This window comes from Oncorhynchus kisutch, linkage group LG11 (assembly GCF_002021735.2).
Source record: "Oncorhynchus kisutch isolate 150728-3 linkage group LG11, Okis_V2, whole genome shotgun sequence".
Taxonomy (NCBI): Eukaryota; Metazoa; Chordata; class Actinopteri; order Salmoniformes; family Salmonidae; genus Oncorhynchus; species Oncorhynchus kisutch.
Window position 1 is genome coordinate 17,667,827 of NC_034184.2, and position 19,975 is coordinate 17,687,801.

Here is a 19,975-nt window from a genome sequence, read left to right on the forward strand (position 1 = left end):
GCCTCAGGCTGCACACCCTGTTTTATCATCAAGTGATCATATTTTCACTTATCAGACTATCCTCAATTTAATCTTGTCTTTCCTAAAATGTCATATTAGTTTAGAATGGCCCATTATCAAACGGGCAGGAACAGGGGCAGGGGAAAAAAGACATCACCCATATGCACTTAAGCTACTCCTGTTTTATAACGGAGTGGGAGGTTTGAATCTTAAAGTACCGGAACAATTGATGCCGGCTATATGCACCAGGTCTCCAGTGCACCTTCACAGCCCAGTATGTCCTGTGCCAGCTCCCTCAAGTGCACTTTCCCAGTCAGGTGCGTCCTGTTCCTGCTCCTCGCACTCTCCCTCAAGTGCGTCTTCCCAGTCAGGTGCGTCCTGTGCCTGCTCCTTGCACTTTCCCTGAAGTGCGTGGCCCCAGTCCAGTACGTCCTGTGCCTCCTCCCCGCACTCGCCCTATGTCACTAGTCCGGTGCCACCTGTACCAGCCCCACTCATCAGGCCTCCAGTGCGCCTCCCCAGTCCACTACATCCTGTGCCTGCTCCTCACGCTCGCCCTGAGGTGCGTGTCACTAGCCCGGTACCACCAGTGCCGGCCCCAAGCACCAGGCTTCCTGCGAAGATCCCCAGTCCAGAGCTTCTGATAACGGTTCCCGGTCCGGAGCTTCCGGCGACGGTTCCCGGTCCGGAGCCTCTGGCGACGGCCCCCGGTCCGGAAACTCCTGAGACGGTCCACGGTCCGGAACCACTTGCGACGGTAAACGGTCCGGAACTTCAAGGTCCATGGCTGGATGAGTGGGTACTTCGCCCCGCACCAGAGCCGACACTAGACACTCCCCCTAACCCTCCCTTTTTGTTTCAGGTTTTGCGGTCGGAGTCCGCACCTTTGGGGTGGGGGATTTTTTTTCTGTTCTACTTTATATTTTCTATGTGGGGTTCTAGGTTTGATTTTCTATGTTGATGATTTGTATGATTCCCAATTAGAGGCAGCTGGTTATCGTTGTCCCTAATTGGGGATCATACTTAAGTAGCATTTTTTCCACCTGTGGGTTATGGGATATTGTTTATGTTTAGTTGCCTGTTCGCACTGCATTGTCATCACGGTTCGTTTATTCTTTATTTTGTTTTGTATTAGCTTAAGTTTCACTTTCATTAAAATATGTGGAACTCGAAGTACTCTGCGCCTTGATCCGACCATCATTATTACAAACAACGTGACAGCTCGAGAGTAATGAAGACGAGAAAGGAGATGGAAACATACAGTAGTGAGATATTCTGCAGCTAAAGCAATGTATCAGCCTATTTATTATGAAAAGGCCACTCTAAATCAAATTCACTATAATTGTAGGCTAAATGTTAGCCGCCCTGCACAATCAATCAGTCCAATGAACCAGTTTTTTTCTCACAGACTTGGTTTCATATATAGGCCTAAGCGTGTGCATAAGCTCCAATAATAGGGGTGTTTTGAATGAATCATCACCTTAGAAAGCGTTCTCCATTTCGTTGTGTTAGGTTTTGAAACAACATCCACAACGACCATGTTTTCCACTCAGTTTCAGCCTGTTGTTGAACTTCTTTCTTCAAATTGATCGATCACAGTGATCGTTTTAAAAGCATGAAACTATTTTGATGTGTTTGATCTACCTACATGTACATAATTACATCAATTACCTCGACACCGGTGCCCCCGCACATTGACCCTCTACCAGTTCCCCCTGTATATTGTTATTTACTGCTGCTCTTTAATTATGTTATTCTTATCTCATACTTTAAAAAAAATGTATAGTTATTTTCTTAACTGCATTGTTGGTTAAACGGGCTTGTAAGTAAGTAAGCATTTCACTGTTGTATTCGACACATGACAAATAAGATGATTAGAACATTTGATTTGATTGCATTTGATTGCATTTGCATTGATGTCAGTGGTTAGAGCACGTGTCAAACTCATTCCATGGAGGGCCGAGTGACTGTCGGTTTTCACTCCTCCCTTGTACTTGATTGTTGAATTAAGGTCACTAATTAGTAAGGAATTCCCCTCACGTGGTTGTCTAGGTCTGAATTGCAAGGCCAAAAACCAGCAGATACTAGGCCCTCCATGGAATCCGTTTGACACCACTGGGGTAGAGGGACAACAGAGCGCTGAGTACCAGGCCATTAGCGTGGTTAGCGAATTGTGTACTACCAACGCATGTCCAGAGTGCATGTCCAGAGATTACTGTGGCTCAATGGGGACATGGAATTTCACTGCGGTCATGACTCATGACTGCCGGTGTGGCAGTAATACGGTTACCACAACAGCCATAGTAAGATCCTGCCTTCCCATTCTGCTTGATCATAACAATTCAAGTTTTCATATTGATGACATGAGTACTTGCGTAATGGCAAAGAGACTCAAAAGCATCATCCAACCTGCCAGTCACTCTACGAAAGCAGCACAATAGTAATTGACAATGACCTACTATACAATATCAGCCACCACAAGAACAAAATGCAACAACCAAGGATTCCATCAAACTAGTCTAGTTTCAGAAATGCTGTTGTTTTTGAAAACTCACGTAAATTAGTTGTATGGTTTTTGCCACAGCATCAAGCCACTAGTGAACGCCAGACTTAAAACTCTGTTCTGAGCAAGGCAGTCAACCCACTGTCCCCTGGGTGCTGTGGATGTTGATTATGGCAGACACATTTCAGTTGCATGCATTGAATTGACTAGGTATCCCCCTTTCCCAATCTAGTTGACTGGGCTTGAGAGGGTAAGTGCATTAACAGCTACATTTGCAATTTATGCAAGCAAGTGGCGAGTTAATGATACTGCAGTCCAAGTAGGTACAGTGCCTTCAGAAACTATTCATACCCCTTGACTTATTCCAGTTTGTTGAACTTCTTTCTTCAAACTGATCAATCACAGTGAGGCGAGTTTTTAAAGCATGATACTACTTGATGTGATTTTCGATTGCATTTGCATTTATGTAGGCTATTAATGTTACAGCCTGAATTCAAAATGGATTATTGCATTTTGTTCATATATACACAGTACCCCAAAATGACAAAGTGAAAACATATGTATACATTTTAGCAAATGTATTGAAAATAAAATAAATATCTAATTTACATAAGTATTCACACCCCTGAGTCAATACATGTTAGCTGGAAGTCTTTCTGGGTAAGTCTAAGAGTTTTCAACACCTGGATTATGCAACATTTGCCCATTATTCTATTTAAAATGTTCTGTCAAATTGGTTGTTGATCATTGCTAGACAACCATTTTCAAGTTTTGCCATAAAATGTTCAAGTAGATTTCAGTCAAAACTGTAACTCAGCCACTCAGGAACATTCACTGTCTTCTTAGTAAGCAACTCCAGTGTAGATTTGGCTTTGTGTTTTAGGTCATCGTCGTGCTGAAAGCAGTGGAGGCTGCTGACTGACCTTACAGATAATTGTATGTGTGGGGTACAGAGATGAGTCATAAAAAAAATGTTAAAAGCTACTATTGCACACAGAATGAGTCAAATCAAAATTAAGCACATTTTTACTCCTGAATTTATGCAGGCTTGCCATAACAAAGGTGTTGAAAACTTACCTCAAGACATTTTAGTTTTTAATTTGTATTCATTTGTACAAATTTGGGAAAACACAATTCCACTTTGACATTACGGGGTATTGTGTGTAGACCAGTTACAAAATAATTCACAGGGGTGTGAATGAATACATTCTGAAGGTACTGTACATTTGATGGTATATAAAAATGTGGAGGGGCTGACCCTATTAGTTATTAAGTAGCCTGGGTTACTATAAAGTATTCTGGGTTTTGGTAAGTGTGGGGGAGAGGTTAAGCGCAGAAAACGAATTATGTAACCTATGCAAGCTAATGTTGAATCTATATAATCCTGCAGTGTTTAAGCCAATATAGTACACTTGATAATGTAGAGAAATGTGGAGGGGCTGACACTGCACAAAAGAGACTATACATTGTTTGCTTCTTGTGGTGCGCTTGAGCCAAAAGGGGTCCCCTAAATATTGTTCAGAAATTACCCAATTGGACAGAAAGGGACACATGCTGAGTAAATAAAGATGAGACCACCAATAGTTTTTGTTGGACTTTTTAGAGCAGCACATACACCGTGTATACTAAACATTAGGAACATTCGCCTAATATCCCGTTTACCCTCAGAACTGCCTCAATTCGTCGGGTCATGGACCGTACAAGGTGTCAAAAGCGTTCCACAGGGTTGCTGTGGCGATGTTGACTCCAATGCCTCTCACAGTGGTGTCAAGTTGGCTGGATAGCCTTTGTTTTGTGTGTGTGGTGCGGGGGTGTTGGACCATTCTTGATACACACGGGAAACTGCTGCGCTTGATAAACCCAGCAGCATTGTAGTTCTTGACACAAACCGGTACGCCCCCGGGCACCTACTACCATAACCCGTTCAAAGGCACTTAACTTTTGTCTTGCCCATTCACCCTCTGACAATCCATTGTCTCATCTACACTGATTGAAGTGGATTTAACAAGTGGCATCAATAAGGGATCATAGCTTTCACCTGGTCAGTCTATGTCATGGAAACAGCAGGTGTCCTTAATGTATAGTCAGTGTATAAGGCTTGCGTTATGAGTAACTGTTTCAGTACAGCATTACCTGTCAAGTGCGACACACAATAAATACACACAAACAGTAAAATAAGAAAGTTCTCTATTGTTAATGTAAAGTTTTCAAAAGGAAAAAAAAACAGCAGTTAATAAATAAGCACACTGGAATATACTGTATCTCATCAGTATAAATAAAAGCTATATATCTTAAAAATAATAACTGTATAACTTATCTCCAGTTCTATTCGAGTTGAACAGAAGAATATTCAGGATGTGACTAGGAAGGATTAGATGCACCCCTCCCACAACAATGACATCGCCCACATATATCTCACAACACAAGCATGGAAGGCTTCCACCCACCCACCCAAACACACAGCCCACAACATTAGAGAGCAGTTGAGAGCAAACTGCAGTAACATACTTTGAAGAACCCATTGCAGTTCTGACTGAGGCCTCCAGCCTGTCTAGCGGTCTACAGCTCAACCATTGGACAGTCATAGAATTTGAATCTCTCTGTTTATCTAAGGGGACTGAAACCCACTCATTATATAGTAGATATGTTCTGTACATGTGCAGTCTATTAGTAAACCAATGCAACTTTCTTTGAGTATAATACAAACATTTAGATTATACATATGTATATTTATCACTTTTAGTTGTTTTTAAAACTCTGTTTTATGTTTTCACACCAGGTTTAAAAATATATTAGAGATTGACCAATAGCACAGGGCATAATCCACACGTTCCTAAATTCACTAAAATCCAAATCACTGTTTGAGCAGTGGGTCTAGTACAGTAACAAGGGTGGGACAAAATTAGTCGGCGGGAGTCGCATTTCATACAGTTAAATTAATCCAGATTACACATGGCCCGGCCCTCCAATCCTCAAAACAACAGTAAATTACACGTTGCTCCACTGCCTACATCTAATATGTGAGGGCCTTGAGGCCTTAAGGCTAACTCCTCATTCCTCCAACATGGTTGGGCATCATTCATCTCCTCGGAGTTCCTCTACTGTCCATTTGTATCTGTGCCAGAGGGAGGGGTCGGGAACTGGGGAGGCGTTGTAGAGTCCCGCAGGTAACAGGGTTTGCGATTGGTGCTTTTTTTTTAAAGGCCTGCCTCCCCCTGTGGCAATTGGTCAGAGCGTTGTCTTAGATCAGTCCCCGAGGATGACCTTGACAAAGCAAGCCACGTCAGTCTCTTTGGATTCGTGGGAGATGAAAAAAGGGTGTTGCTGGGATGAAGTGAAGAAAAGATAAGAAAATAAATGAGACAATTTAAGTGATTCATGTAAAATCAAATAAAGTATAAAAATAATATACTCAACAAAAGTTTGATATATAATCAATAGCATTGATTGGATATAAATTAAGTGGGGAGATTATTACAAAACAAATTATTACTGGATTAAGTCTGCCATCTAGTGGTCAACTGTTAGTAATGGAAGAGGACATGCTCACATTCACTTTGTATTGAACATTTCTTAGAGTCGAAAATAAAGTGTGTAACTAAATAATAAGACATCTCCAAAGTTCAAAACACACTCACCATGAGTTCTGGGTAGTTTGGCCGCTCTTTGGAATTTTTCTTTAAGCTGGGAATGAAAAGGGCAATGAGAGAAAGGATTACAACTGCAATGTCTATGATTCATATAGAGATACTGTTAGATGACTCATATCTGGTAATGTGTCTCCCACTCCACTCTACTCCAGATTGAATCAGCTGCAAGCGGACATGGACCTGTCAACGGAGTAAAAACCCAAAGATTGGTAAATTCATCTAGCCAGCTAACTAAACGTCCAGTAATCATGGTCAAATTATTGATCGGGGGGGGGGCATTGATTTTGTTAATCATTCTCATACAGGTTTCATATTCAAAACTGCAAACATTTATAGCAGTATGGCAAAATTAGTAGAATTGCAGGAAATTAGCTGTAAAACTGAAACAAATTATCATTGCCCCATGGCACGATGAGTAGAAACATATGAAATTAGTTATAAAAATCCTAAATCTTCTCTGCCCCATGGCAAAATGTGTAGAATTGCAGCAAACTTGCTTTAAAATGGCAACATTTTCTCTACGCCCCATGTCTAAATGCAGGAACTTAACTTTAAAGCTTACATTTTTTTCTCTCTGCTGTCAAGAGGGAGGCTGCTAAAATCTTTTGCTCGCAAGGTGGGGGCTCCCAAAGGGCTAGTGCCAGCCCCTCATGATTAGTTCAGATTGTGTGGCCCCCACCCAGATCAAAGTTGCTCATCCCTGCTGTAGGTAATACGTTCCTATTTCGGACAGCCATAAAACTGAAAAACTAGGGCCTACATTGTACAACACAACAGACCAAGATGACCATTAGCAAGGTTTTATGGTGGGAAAAATGTAATTTATCTTCTGTACTGTAGGCCTACATGTAAAACAAATGTAAAACCTTTTAGGGTTGTGTGAAGGGAAAAACGGCATGAGTAGATATTAAATAATTGGTGTGGAGGCCTAACAGTACGCGGTAGACATAACAGGCTGGTGAGAATGCACATTTAGACACATTCCACAAAGGTTGGCCTAGTCTCTGGAACCCAGGCACATGCATCACATTCTGTCCTGGTCATAAAGTACTTGTGGCTATTACAACAACAACTGGAAAATTTGTCAAGAGAAATTCACTTGTGAGTCTCAATCCAGCAAGCGCTCAAGTAGGACTCATACAATAGCCAAAGACCTTGAGTGGAATTAGACGAGGCAAAGTACAGAAAGAAAATACTGACATAACTGACAACACTTTTGACAACACTTTTGTAGGGCCTAAATTATGTACAGGTAAGCCTGGTCCCAGATCTGCTTCTGATGTCTTGCCAAATCCAATTGTCACTGTCATGACAAACATAACAACGACCATAGACTTGGAAAGACAGCCCAAACAGATCTGGGACCAGGCTAGCTTTACAGGAGAGGAGAACGTACCACAGGGAGGTGAAGTCAACAAACTCAGGGGAGAACTGGTCAGCAGGAAGCTGGGGGGATGGTTCCTCCACCACCTGCTTCAGCTGCTGGAAAGGGGTGCCCCACGAGTCATAGGGAAAACGCAAGATGGCCAGCTCAATCTGAAGAGGGGGGCACAGGATATGACAGGGAATGAGATGACAGGGCACAGGATATCACAGTGCACTGCTAGAGGGCAGGCTATTCATTGGTTGCATGTTTCGTCACAATATTATTTTGAACGTTTGTTTTATACTGATGAGCAACTGGGCATTCTACTCAATGCATCGTCAATGAGCGCTGATGAGCAACTGGGCATTCTACTCAATGCATCGTCAATGAGCGCTGATGAGCAACTGGGCATTCTACTCAATGCATCGTCAATGAGCGCTGATGAGCATTTCATCAAAAGTGCATTACAGTGGCTTGGAAATACAATGCCATTCAAAGAGAGGCAAATAATTTGTGGTAAAACCTTTTGTCATCATTTTGATGACGGTAGCTAGTTAGCTAAGGTCAAGAGGTCACCTGATTTCAGATAGCTAACGTTAGCATTGCTAGCTATTTTTGAGGAACTTTGCTGGCTAATGACAACATTGCCGTATGTCGAAAGTAAATTTGACAACATGATAATGCTGGCAAAGTTGTTTCCTACTAAACATTTGACTACTTTAGCAATATAATCGTATTTCCAGGCACTGTTGTGTAATTTACACTAAACAGTCGTTAGCCTCCGCCCAGAATGACTTGGATTATCACGACTTTAGGGCACCAGTATTGCGTCACCGGTAGAGGGTGGCTTTAGAACATTCAAAACAATGGCATGACGCGACCTAGTAATGGAGGAGCAATGCAGGAATGCAGCATTGTATTGTTGTACATAAAATGCACTAAGCTAAAGATTCTGTTGTTAAACGCCAGAAATTGGGTGATTTGTGACATTAGACCCCTCAAATTCAACTCTGGACCTTGAATACAGTTCCACTGTTTTTCATTCTTCATTCTCCTCTAATCGGCACCAGTTTAGACCTTGGACACCAGGCGGGTGCAATTAATTATCAGGTAGAAGAGAAAACCAGCAGTCTCCGGAGGTTAGGAGTTGAATACCCCTGCCCTAGACAGTTACATTTCTGAAAACTACCATTGGCAGCTGGAGGATCATCACGTTCTTTTGACACAAAACTGTTATTGGGTGTGATAGAATTTAGGATGTGCAAATGAGAGAGAGGAATATGTAACAGCTCTCCTGGAGCAGAGCAGTAGAGGGTCATTATGTCTCACTGAAAGACAAAGCTTTTCTTGAACATGAAAAACATGTTCTATTAGCACAATAATTATTTTAAATTCAATATAACTTTTTTTTCTCCACTTATGACTATTACTAGCAATGTACAAAATGTCACCCAGGAAAACTAAAGTAAAATATTTAATCTGTGGTTACTGTAGCATTAATAAATATAATATAGGCCTACTAGTGTAATAATCACTTTTTTAATAATTATAAATTAATAATCTGCATAAGTAAAAATTTGAATAGAGACTCACCATAGTGATTCCTAAACTCCAAATGTCAGACTTGACGTTGTAGCCTTTCTGATTAATCTCTGGGTTGATCCTCTCTGGCTGGGGGACAGAACAGAACCGCGCACAAACACACACACACACGAGACCCGGATAATATCACTTTAGTATTGCAAACTAACATTAGTTGTCCTAGACGACTCAAACTCCCCCCCCCCCCCATCATCTGTACCTCAAACACACACAACCCATTATGTTCTCGGAGTGCTACCAGGCCTTAAATTGCTCAGCCAATCAAAGGCTCTGTGGACACACAGCAGTTAAAAGCTAACCGTGGTTATTAAAGGGCATGGCTAATGACATAACATAGAGACCTGTAGCACTTAAACATACGGGCAGCAAGCAGTCAGCTCAGTCAAACTTGTACAATAATTCATTAACATCATGTATCATATCTCTGTTCTTTAAACAATTATTCACTGAGCCAGCATTTGGGCTCCTGAGTGACGCAGTGGTCTAAGGCACTGCATCTCAGTGCTTGAGGCATCCCTAGACACCCTGGATCGATTCCAGGCTGTATCACAACCGGCCGTGATTGGGAGGCCCATAGGGTGGTGCACAATTGGCCCAGCGTCGTCCGGGTTTGACCGGTGTAGGCCGTCATTGTAAATAAGAATTTGTTCTTAACTGACTTGCCTAGTTAAATAAAGGTTAAATGTATAAAAAAATATTTTTTTTAAAGTAACAAATTGTATGAATTGGAATTCGTAATAGGTCATGTGAATTGTAGGAAATGTATTTATTTTCATACTATTTTTGCAGGACATAACATATCATAGGAATTGGATGACGTACACAGCTGTCCAACAGTTTTGGGGACCTGCTTTGGCTCATGAGCATCTTTAAGCCTAAATCCTTAATAGTTTGATTTTACTGAGTAGACATCTATTTTGTATATCTTTTAAAACCCCTATACCTCTCCTAGCACACACCCACTTACCGCCATGTAGGGCTTGCAGCCGGCGTCTATGGTCTTGGCCACCGAGTCCACCAGGTAACCACTGATCCCAAAGTCACACATCTTCACCTGGCCCTGTGTGTTGATCAATACATTTGATGGCTTCACATCTGAGGGAGAGAGAGGGGAGAAAAAGGGAAAGAGATATGGAAGAGACAGAGAAGTGTGACGGAAGTGAAAGAGAAACAGGGTCATCACTGATTTAATCTGCCGAGTCAGTTAGCCACAATGACAGAACAAGGAAGCAGATAACAGTCTCAAACACACAGCCCTCAAAACACATTTGCAGCAGGACTGTGGTTGCTGGCTAGGCACAGTTTTCACTTTATTTTAGTAACCTGCAATCATCTTAAATTACTACATGCAATGTTAATACAGAAACAGACGCATGGAACACTGAGGTTTTAGACACAAGAAATAGAGTCTTTGACCTTTGGTGAGACATGGTTTTAAAGGATGGACACTAGTCCAACTGTTTTAAGGTGTACCCCATAGATATGCATAATACAGGTAACTGCCAACATAAAGGAAACACCAACATCGTGTCTTATTAGGGCATTGGGTCACCACAAGCCGCCAGAACAGCTTCAATGCTCTATTGGAGGGATGCGACACCATTTTTCCACGAGAAGTTCCATCATTTAGTGTTTTGATGATGGTGGAAAACATTCAAGAGCTGCTCCAGAATCTCCCTATGTGTTCAATTGGGTTGAGATCTGGGGACTGAGACACATATACACATACCCTTTAAACGTGACCCTAAGCATGATGGGATGTTAATTGCTTAATTAACTCAGGAACCACAACATACTTTGTATCCATCATTTACTCAAGTGTTTCCTTTATTTCTGGCAGTAACATATATATATTTTAATATAAAACGTTTTATTTAACTCTGATGTTACCTCGGTGGATCACTGACAGGTTACTGTGCAGATGTTCCAAAGCCTTCACTACCTGTAACCAGGGAGATTAGAACATAAGAACAGAACACCAGCAGAAAGAGGAGATTGGGGAATCCATGTGGTTGCATCTATTATTTATTCATTCTTATTATATTAAGCATCTAGCATGAATTAACACATTTAGTCAACTACATGTATACCCACGTACAGTAATAGGCTATTCCTCTTTGTCTAGAGACTGACTGATCTGACAACAATACGTTCATAATATACTGTATATTCCTACACATAACCAACCCATGTATTATTCATCTTGGTCTCTAGGCTGACTGATAACTCTAGGCTGACTGGTGTCCCTAAACCGGGACAGTTGTTGCTCAATATGCAATAATGTGACATTGTAAAAAACTGCCAACTTTCAGGGACATAGACATGTCTTATATGGGCAGAAAGCTTAAATGCTCGTTAATCTAACTGCAGTATCAAATTTACAGTAGCTATTACAGCAAAAAAAAATGGTTGTTTGAGGATAGAACGCAACAAACACAATGGTTTGATACATTCAACTCTGAAGGTAAATAATGTACTTAAAGTCAGTAATCTTGCTCTGATTTGTCATCCTGAGGGTCCCAGAGATAAAATGTAACATAGTTTTGTATATTCAAATGTAGGAACTGGGTTCCACAGTTTGACCCCACTGTTGTCTCTGGCTCCACACCCACCCCGAGCAACCATCTAGATGTGTGAAGGTTAGTGTGTATTCTGTAGGGATACTAATGATCCATCATGTATGACATTCCTGGGAGTGTGTAATCTTCAATTGTTTATTACCATAGCATTTTTGTATGTTCTCTATAGTTATGTACTTGAACATTCATAAATTCACCGAATTTATATTGATACAAAATATTGTGTAGTGATGTAATTCTTCACTGGATCAGTCGGAAACTTTGCACACACTTCTGCCATCTTGTGGACAACATCTAAATTACACCTAGAATCCTCTCTCAATGTATGGCCTCTCTTGCATTTCAAATATGGGACATAAAGAAAACGTATGCTTTTACCAAATAATCCCAAATCATCACCTACACTCTATGCCCTATGCATTTGTGGAGATCTGAGAGGATTTGATTGGTATAAGCAATATGGTGAAACTTCTACCAGTATGATTGTACATGGGCCCAATCCAAATCGTCCCCTGCGCCCTAGTCCTACTCACCGAGACAGCCATCTTTCCCAGTATGTCCTCGGGGATGGTCATGCCTTTATCTATCACCTGCTTGTAGAATTTATCCAGAGAAGTGTCCATCAGCTCCATACAGATCCACACATCACCCTGATTACATAACAAGGGGCAATCTTTCATATAGTGGAGGATACAGTATGATGTACAGATGGAGGGAGTCGAAAGGGGGAGATGGATAGAGGGGTAGAGAGATTGGCGATAGAGAGAAAATTAAATGGAAAGAGTGGAAGACAGAAAGATGGAGAAAGTGGTTGAGGGAGGGATTGGAAAAACACAACAGAGTCAGACCACATTCCTGACACACGGTTCGACTAACAGGAAAGAGCTTTTTCCAATGTGCTCTGCTGTGGAGGGATATCCTGTGGAACGCTCTTCTCTTCAGGAGGAAGGCAACTACATCCAGAAAAATCTGGAATTCTTATTTGTTTATGTTGACTACAACATAAAAAGCTATGCCCTCCCACATCTCTATGGTACCGGTCTGAATGGCAGCACATCATTGTACTCTGTCATTGTATAAATCAAGACTGTAATGGCAGTGTAGGAAGCCTTATGTTCCATATAGTTAGGAAGAGGACTAAGATAGTAACTCGGTACCTGCCTCTATGCACAGGAAGAGGACTAAGATAGTAACTCGGTACCTGCCTCTATGCACATACAGATGGTGCCAAATATTTTGGCACCGATGCACGATTCACTGTTTCTCCTAAAATAAGTTTAAATAAAAAATAAAAAATTTGTTTACACTTGTATTTGTTTAATTAACAACTGGCCACAAAGTAAAAAATGTTCTGGACTAAAAAAAATGCAACATTCTAATTTGGTTGGAGACAAGTGATTCTTGGCAAGTGTAATTTATCCTACTTGTGCTAAGTTGCAGGTGCCTACACACTAACAAAAAATGGTTCTATATAGTGACAAAATCATAGCAGATCCCTTTTTGGTGCTATATACAGTGCCTTCAGAAAGCATTTACATGCCTTTACTTTTTCTATATTTTTCTGTGTTACAGCCTGAATTTAAACTGTATTAAATTGAGTTTGTCACTGATATACACACACACACACAACATAACAATGTGAACTGGAATTGTGTTTGTAGAAAATGTTAGAAATTAAAAATGAAAAGCTGAAATATCTTGAGTCAAGACAGTAAAAATGTGCTTAACAAACTGCATAATAAGTTGCATGGACTCAATCCCTGTTCAATAATAGTGTTTAACATGATTTTTGAATTATTACCCCATCTCTGTACCCCACACATGCAATAATCTGTAAGGACCCTCAATCGAGCAGTGAATTTCAAGCAGATATTCAACTTCAAAGACCGGCGAGGTTTTTCAATTCGTCACACAAAGAGCACGGATTGGTAGATGTGTAAAAAATATCAAAATCAGATGTTGAATATCCCTTTGAGCATGTTGAAGTTATTAATTAGGCTTTGGATGGTGTATCAATACACCCAGTCACTACAAAGATACAGGTTCCCTTCATAACTCAGTTTCCGGAGAGGAAGGAAACTGCTCGGAGATTTCACCATGAGGCCAATGGTGATTTTAAAACATTAGAGTTTAATGGTTGTGATATGAAAAAACTGAGGACGGATCAACAACAAGGTTTAGTGATCATGAAAAGCATGCAGTTACTTGCTGTATAACTCTGATGATCGAGATAAACAGTTACTTGCTGTATAACTCTGATGATAAAGATAAACAGTTACTTGCTGTATAACTCTGATGATAGAGATAAACAGTTACTTGCTGTATAACTCTGACGATAGAGATAAATGTGGAATCATTGGAAATGTGTAGTTCTGACTATGCTCTTCAAGAGGTAATGATATTAAAACCAAATAGTTATAACACTTATTTAACAATCACTTGAAAACAGCACATAGTTTTCAATGGTTTTAGCGGGAGCTGGAGGTCTCCTTGCCCCCCAGCAGCTATATGGAACGCTCTGCACTGTATTGTGACGTTTTATTGATATCAACCTATAGACCCCTTTTTACTGGTTCTTTGTAGAACCTTTCTCAATCTCAAATAATCTACAAATAACCCTTTGGAGAAGCACACAAGGATATATAATTGTTAGCCATATTTAATTGTTAGAATTGCATAGGTGTTATTATTTAGTTAATTCACAAGTTGAATGATGTGTACTAGATCTGGTACGGCAGAGCACTCGGGCTTCCGAGTGGCGCAGCGGTCTAAGGCACTACTGCATCTCAGTGCTATAGGTGTCTCACTACAGACCCTGGTTCGATTACAGGTTGTATCACATGCGGACGTAATTGGGAGTCCCACAAGGCGGCGCACAATTGACTCAGTGTTGACCGGGTTAGGGATTGGCCGGGGTAGGCCATCATTGCAAATAAGAATTTGTTCTTAACTGACTTGCCTAGTTAAATAAAGGTAAAATAAAATAAACACAGCTGGTGATCCCTGATGAAATAATTGAGAACCACTGATTTAAAACATTCACAAGACAACGGACCATCATTTAACATGTAATGACATAACACGAGATATTAGATCAACTGGAATGACACTCACTCATGGTTGCTCAAAAAGAACTGTGAGCAAAGCAAGCCTCAAAATACTCTAAATGAGCCACATTTGAATTATAACTCAAAGATGAAACAACACTTTTCTGAATGGCAAAGAACCATTAAAGAGTTCAAAGGGTTATTTTAGTAATTATTGCACCACATAGAACAATCCCCCTTACCATAGAACCCTTGAGGAATCCTCATCTTATTTGTTTACAGGGTAAAAATAGCCTGTTTTAAAAAGAGAAAAACAGAACATTCTGATTGATTGCACTCCGTTTGAAATTGCAAGGGTGCCAATATACTTAACAGCATATCTACAAGGCTCTGTCCTCTGATATCTTTGTAATGACATTGTAGGAAGCCTATGTTCCTTATAGGAATAAACTAAGTCAGTAGGAGAACCCCATAGAGTAACTTTTGCAATTGTAAAAACGTATGGCCACAAAATAAACAAATAGGCTGTTTATTGTAAAGCGTATTTGGGTTTAAGAAAAACACCCTATAATGTCTAAGTATTATTGTTATAAAGTAGCTAGTTACCTCTCTGAAGAGTGCGCCGTAGAAGGTGACTGTGTAGAAGCAGTCTACTGTCCTCATTGAGATGTCCAGGTCCATCAGCAGTCTCTTCTGTTCCTGGGTGTTCACTGTGGCACGGATCCTCTAGGGTGGGAGCGAAAGGACATCAAAAATCAATCAAGTCTATCCATCCATCCAGCCATCCAACAAACTTATTACATCAACAGCTGTCACTATGGCTGCGTTAACAAAGGCAGCCCAATTCTCATCTTTTGCCCAATTATTGGCAAAATAACTGACCTGATTGGTCAAAATACCAGAATTAGGCTGCCTGTATAGGTGCTTTTGCTATATAGTAACCTGACCTAGATCTCCTGAAAGTGGACATCAATTACATCATCAAATCTCACATACCTTCACTGCCATGATCAAGCCACTGGGCATGTGCCTCATCTTGTCCACCACACCATACGCCCCTCTTCCCAGCTCGTCGATCTGCTCCAGGTCATCGGCATTCACCACAAAGTTCTGCACAGGACAGACAGGGGAGTGTGCCATGTCAGGCTGGATTAAAACATGGTGGTGTAATGAGAGAGAGCAATACTGGGTAAAAATCTCCCTTCCTTCCCTTACTTCTCCCATACTTGAAGTAATCATTGAATACAAAAAGAGGGATACAAATATTTAAGTCACAAGAGGTCATTGGGGTTTTTGGTACCCAATCCTCATCTTGTGCAAACAAACAGAAACAGAGAGCGACAAACACGAAAAGAAAGACTAAATCCTAATCTACCAACATACGGGGTCATTTTAAGTGGGAGTATCTCTTATTCTCTTTATTTGAGAGTGCTGCTTTGCTCTGAGCTACGTCTTTGTTTAAACATCTACTCCAACCAGTTTTTTATCAACATGGAAAGCTTTGAACATTGAAACACTAAATACTGTATATAGTCTCTTCTAAGGGGTTGATGGGTTGAGTCCAAAGACACCACAAATGCCCCTTTTCATCTGAAAGAAAAGTTTACGTAAATCATGGGACCATTTGTTTTCTTACACTTTATACAAGAACCAAAAAATAAATTGCTGCCCTGACTTTGACTTCAGGCTATATTGTAAGACAAAAAAACCTTGCATCTTTGCCAATGGAAAATTCCACTTATTTGATGAGTTTAAAATAAATATGTTTACTGCCCGTCAGGCAGTAAAGCACATTCCAGTCTGCCTACAATCAGAAGTGTTCAATCTGGGTCATAATGTTTGTTAGGCCGTTCTTTACGGCTCACAGACCCTTAATTGAGCCAAGCTTTCAGCTTTCTGCATCCAGACCACAGACAGAGGACCTAACTCAACCTAAAGTATACAGAGGTTTGAACAACTATACACAGATGTAAAAACATATGTTTATGTAAGTTCTTCAGTTTTATATAAAGGTTTTGTCAAAGGAACATGTGTGGGAAAGAACAGTGGTAGACGAAAGGTGAGAGACAGTAAGAGATAGCATACTGATCATTAACTAGATGAGGTACCTTCTCTCCGATGGTCACACAAGCTTTCGAATCCAAATCTCTTGGGGGTCTGTAAGGTAGACAGTTGTTAGGATAAAAAAACAAACAGTTCATGTACATCATGTTCTGTATTCATCAGGGTTGGGGTACATTTGGAATTTCTGAATTAAATTAATATATTTATATGAATTCAATTCAGACAATCAATTGGCCACACCCCACAAGATGCAGAAAATTTGAATTGAAGTAAAATGTTAATAATTTAAACCAATTCAACTGAGAGGTGAACCATGAATGTCTCATTCACTTGACAAATAGTTTATTGAAAGGATATGCCACTTAATGCAAAAAATACACATACCATTTCAAATATTAATTTGATTGTAATTCAGATGTCACTGTATTTTTCTTCTTTGTCAAGAGATGTTAAGATTGTTCCCTTGCATACTGCAGTGTTCGATCTAATGCATTCTGGGATTTTTTTCATCTTCTGATATTTAAAAACGTTAAAGGAATTATTCATTATTATGGACAACCCAAAACATGATCCTGGAATGTTTCCAGACCTCAAATTTTAAATGGTTTAAATTGAGTTTTAAAAATGAAACGTTTCAACCTTTATGCTGCATGGCATTGCTGACCATATGTCAAAATAAACATTCATTTGGTGGCGTGTAGAATAAATAAGCCATTTGGATTTCATTTAAATAAATTCTACTTTCTTTAAAACAAATTCCAATGATATTCTAATTCAATCATTTAATTGAAATTAGAGCAATTTGCAACTCAATTCAGAATGGACCCCAACCCTGGTATGATTTCATTATGATTTACACATTTCATGTGAATAACTGCATGTAGCCTAAATGTTAATATAACTGAGCATTAGTCCAGAGTTATCTTCTCTTTGACAGTGAAAATGTGCTCCATAAACAATATTCACTGGGGCATTGCGCCAAATATAACAGTATGTGAACGCATCCAAAAGGTCATCTCTAACTAGCCTCCTCTATCCTCATTAGTCATGGGAGGAAACAGTCGTCAGTGACATCTTTAGGATCATTAAGTTGATTTAGCAGCATTGTATCCTGTACTATTCATGTGAAACATACTTAATTCAAAAAAATCAGTGGCATTCTGCTGTCATATCATACTGTGCTATGATTTGTTAACACAAACCAGGTCGTGAGGTTATTGCAGTTCATCATGGCCGGAGACACGAACATACCAGTGTAAAGTGGTTATTTATGGTTCAACTTGCCATTCCTGTGGCGGTCCTCCTGAGAGCCAGTTTCATCATAGCGCTTGGTTTTTGTGACTGCACTTGAAAAAACATTAAAAGTTCTTGAAATGTTCCGGATTAACTGACCTTCATGTCTTAAAGTAATGGACTTATTTGAGCTGTTCTTGCCATAATATGGACTTGGTCTTTTACCAAAGAGGGCTCTCTTCTGTATACCCCCCTACCTTGTCACAACACAACTGATTTGCAAGAAAATTCCATGAATTAACTTTTAAAAAGGCACACCTGTTAATTGAAATGCATTCCAGGTGACAACCTCATGAAGCTGGTTGAGAGAATGCCAAGAGTGTGCAAAGCTGTCATTAAGGCAAAGGGTGGCTATTTGAAGAATCTCAAATATAAAACATATTTACTACATGAATCCATGTGTTATGTCATAGTTTTTATGTCTTCACATTCTACAATGTAGAAAATAGTAAAAATAAAGAATAACCCTTCAATGAGTAGGTGTTCTAAAGCTTTTGACCGGTAGAGTATATTAGTGATTTTTCCCCAGTCTGAAAATTCTGTGCAGGTGATCTATGCTACAGCAGTCATCTTGGTGCATGTCACACATCTTGTACTCATTCTATGACAGAGCAACTGGGACCAATACATGACCTTTTATGTATTACACAACACAAAAGAGAATACAATCACATCTGTTACACCAGAGTTTAGTTAATAAAGTATAACTACGTTTTATAAAGATCCTGTCGTCCTGCATTTTATTATTTTGTACAAAGTGTGCAAAACAAGACATTCATATTATCATGTATCATAAAAAACAGGGGAACACAATATATTAAGTTGCTCTTGTACTTTTGTACTCAAGTAACATTGTAATTACCCTAGTAACGACATGGTAATAAAATGTTGGTACTATTAGGCTACTTTAGTAACCACATTTTAATTGCATAGTGAGTGTTTTTTGTAATTACACAAGGGGAATAACAGTGTTGGAATACACAAAGAGTTGTCATAAAGCAGATAAAAACTGAAAGCCTTACGCGGCAGCAGCAGGAGGCTGCTCAAACACGTCCTTGGAGAGCGAGAGCACCGGCTTCCTCTTACCTGGAGGGAGACAGAAAGGACAGCAATAAACAACTTGTAGAACAATACTATTATACGCACCTGAAGACAGCAAATCACATTCAACAAAGTAAGAACAGCAGTTTGGATGACCACAATCAATTGTAAACTGGAGTTTCTAAAAATGTTCCTTTTAGTCATCTCAGATGTCCCATCTTTGTGTATTTTCCCTTCCAGAGCCCAAGCCCAACACCCGACAGCCAGTCAGACACTTACGGTTGGATGCAGTGAGTGACTCCAGATCCTAATTGAACACAACAAGCCCTGTGACAGCGAGAGGAGATATGTCTGCAGTGGTGGAGCCAGGTGGTTTAGACTGCGAGCAGCGAGAGGAGATATGTCTGCAGTGGTGGAGCCAGGTGGGTTAGACTGCGATCAGCGAGAGGAGAGGAGATATGTCTGCAGTGGTGGAGCCAGGTGGGTTAGACTGCGAGCAGCGAGAGGAGATATGTCTGCAGTGGTGGAGCCAGGTGGGTTAGACTGCGAGCAGCGAGAGGAGATATGTCTGCAGTGGTGGAGCCAGGTGGGTTAGACTGCGAGCAGCGAGAGGAGATACAGTGCCTTGTGAAAGTATTCGGCCCCCTTGAACTTTGCGACCTTTTGCCACATTTTAGGCTTCAAACATAAAGATATAAAACTGTATTTTTTTGTGAAGAATCAACAACAAGTGGGACACAATCATGAAGTGGAACGACATTTATTGGATATTTCAAACTTTTTTAACAAATCAAAAACTGAAAAATTGGGCGTGCAAAATTATTCAGCCC

General features: G+C 40.2%; 1 protein-coding gene across 3 annotated transcripts in view; it reads right to left on the reverse strand.

Moving 5' to 3' along the window:
* Positions 1–4,673: 4,673 nt before the first annotated feature.
* map2k6 (mitogen-activated protein kinase kinase 6) overlaps positions 4,674–19,975 on the reverse strand; it is a 43,706-nt gene continuing 28,404 nt past the window's right edge. For 2 of the 3 annotated variants that reach the window (XM_020495573.2, XM_031835397.1), the window contains 11 exons: positions 19,127–19,190; positions 16,856–16,904; positions 15,744–15,857; positions 15,354–15,473; positions 12,234–12,350; positions 11,012–11,063; positions 10,089–10,216; positions 9,113–9,190; positions 7,550–7,689; positions 6,142–6,187; positions 4,674–5,827 (listed from right to left, as the gene is read on the reverse strand). In XM_020495573.2, the coding sequence (XP_020351162.1) occupies positions 5,750–5,827; positions 6,142–6,187; positions 7,550–7,689; positions 9,113–9,190; positions 10,089–10,216; positions 11,012–11,063; positions 12,234–12,350; positions 15,354–15,473; positions 15,744–15,857; positions 16,856–16,904; positions 19,127–19,190 (986 nt within the window). In that variant the 3' untranslated portion in view covers positions 4,674–5,749. Of the gene's footprint in view, positions 5,828–6,141; positions 6,334–7,549; positions 7,690–9,112; positions 9,191–10,088; positions 10,217–11,011; positions 11,064–12,233; positions 12,351–15,353; positions 15,474–15,743; positions 15,858–16,855; positions 16,905–19,126; positions 19,191–19,975 lie in introns of all 3 variants that reach the window. The other variant, XR_002256528.2, reaches the window with a different exon arrangement.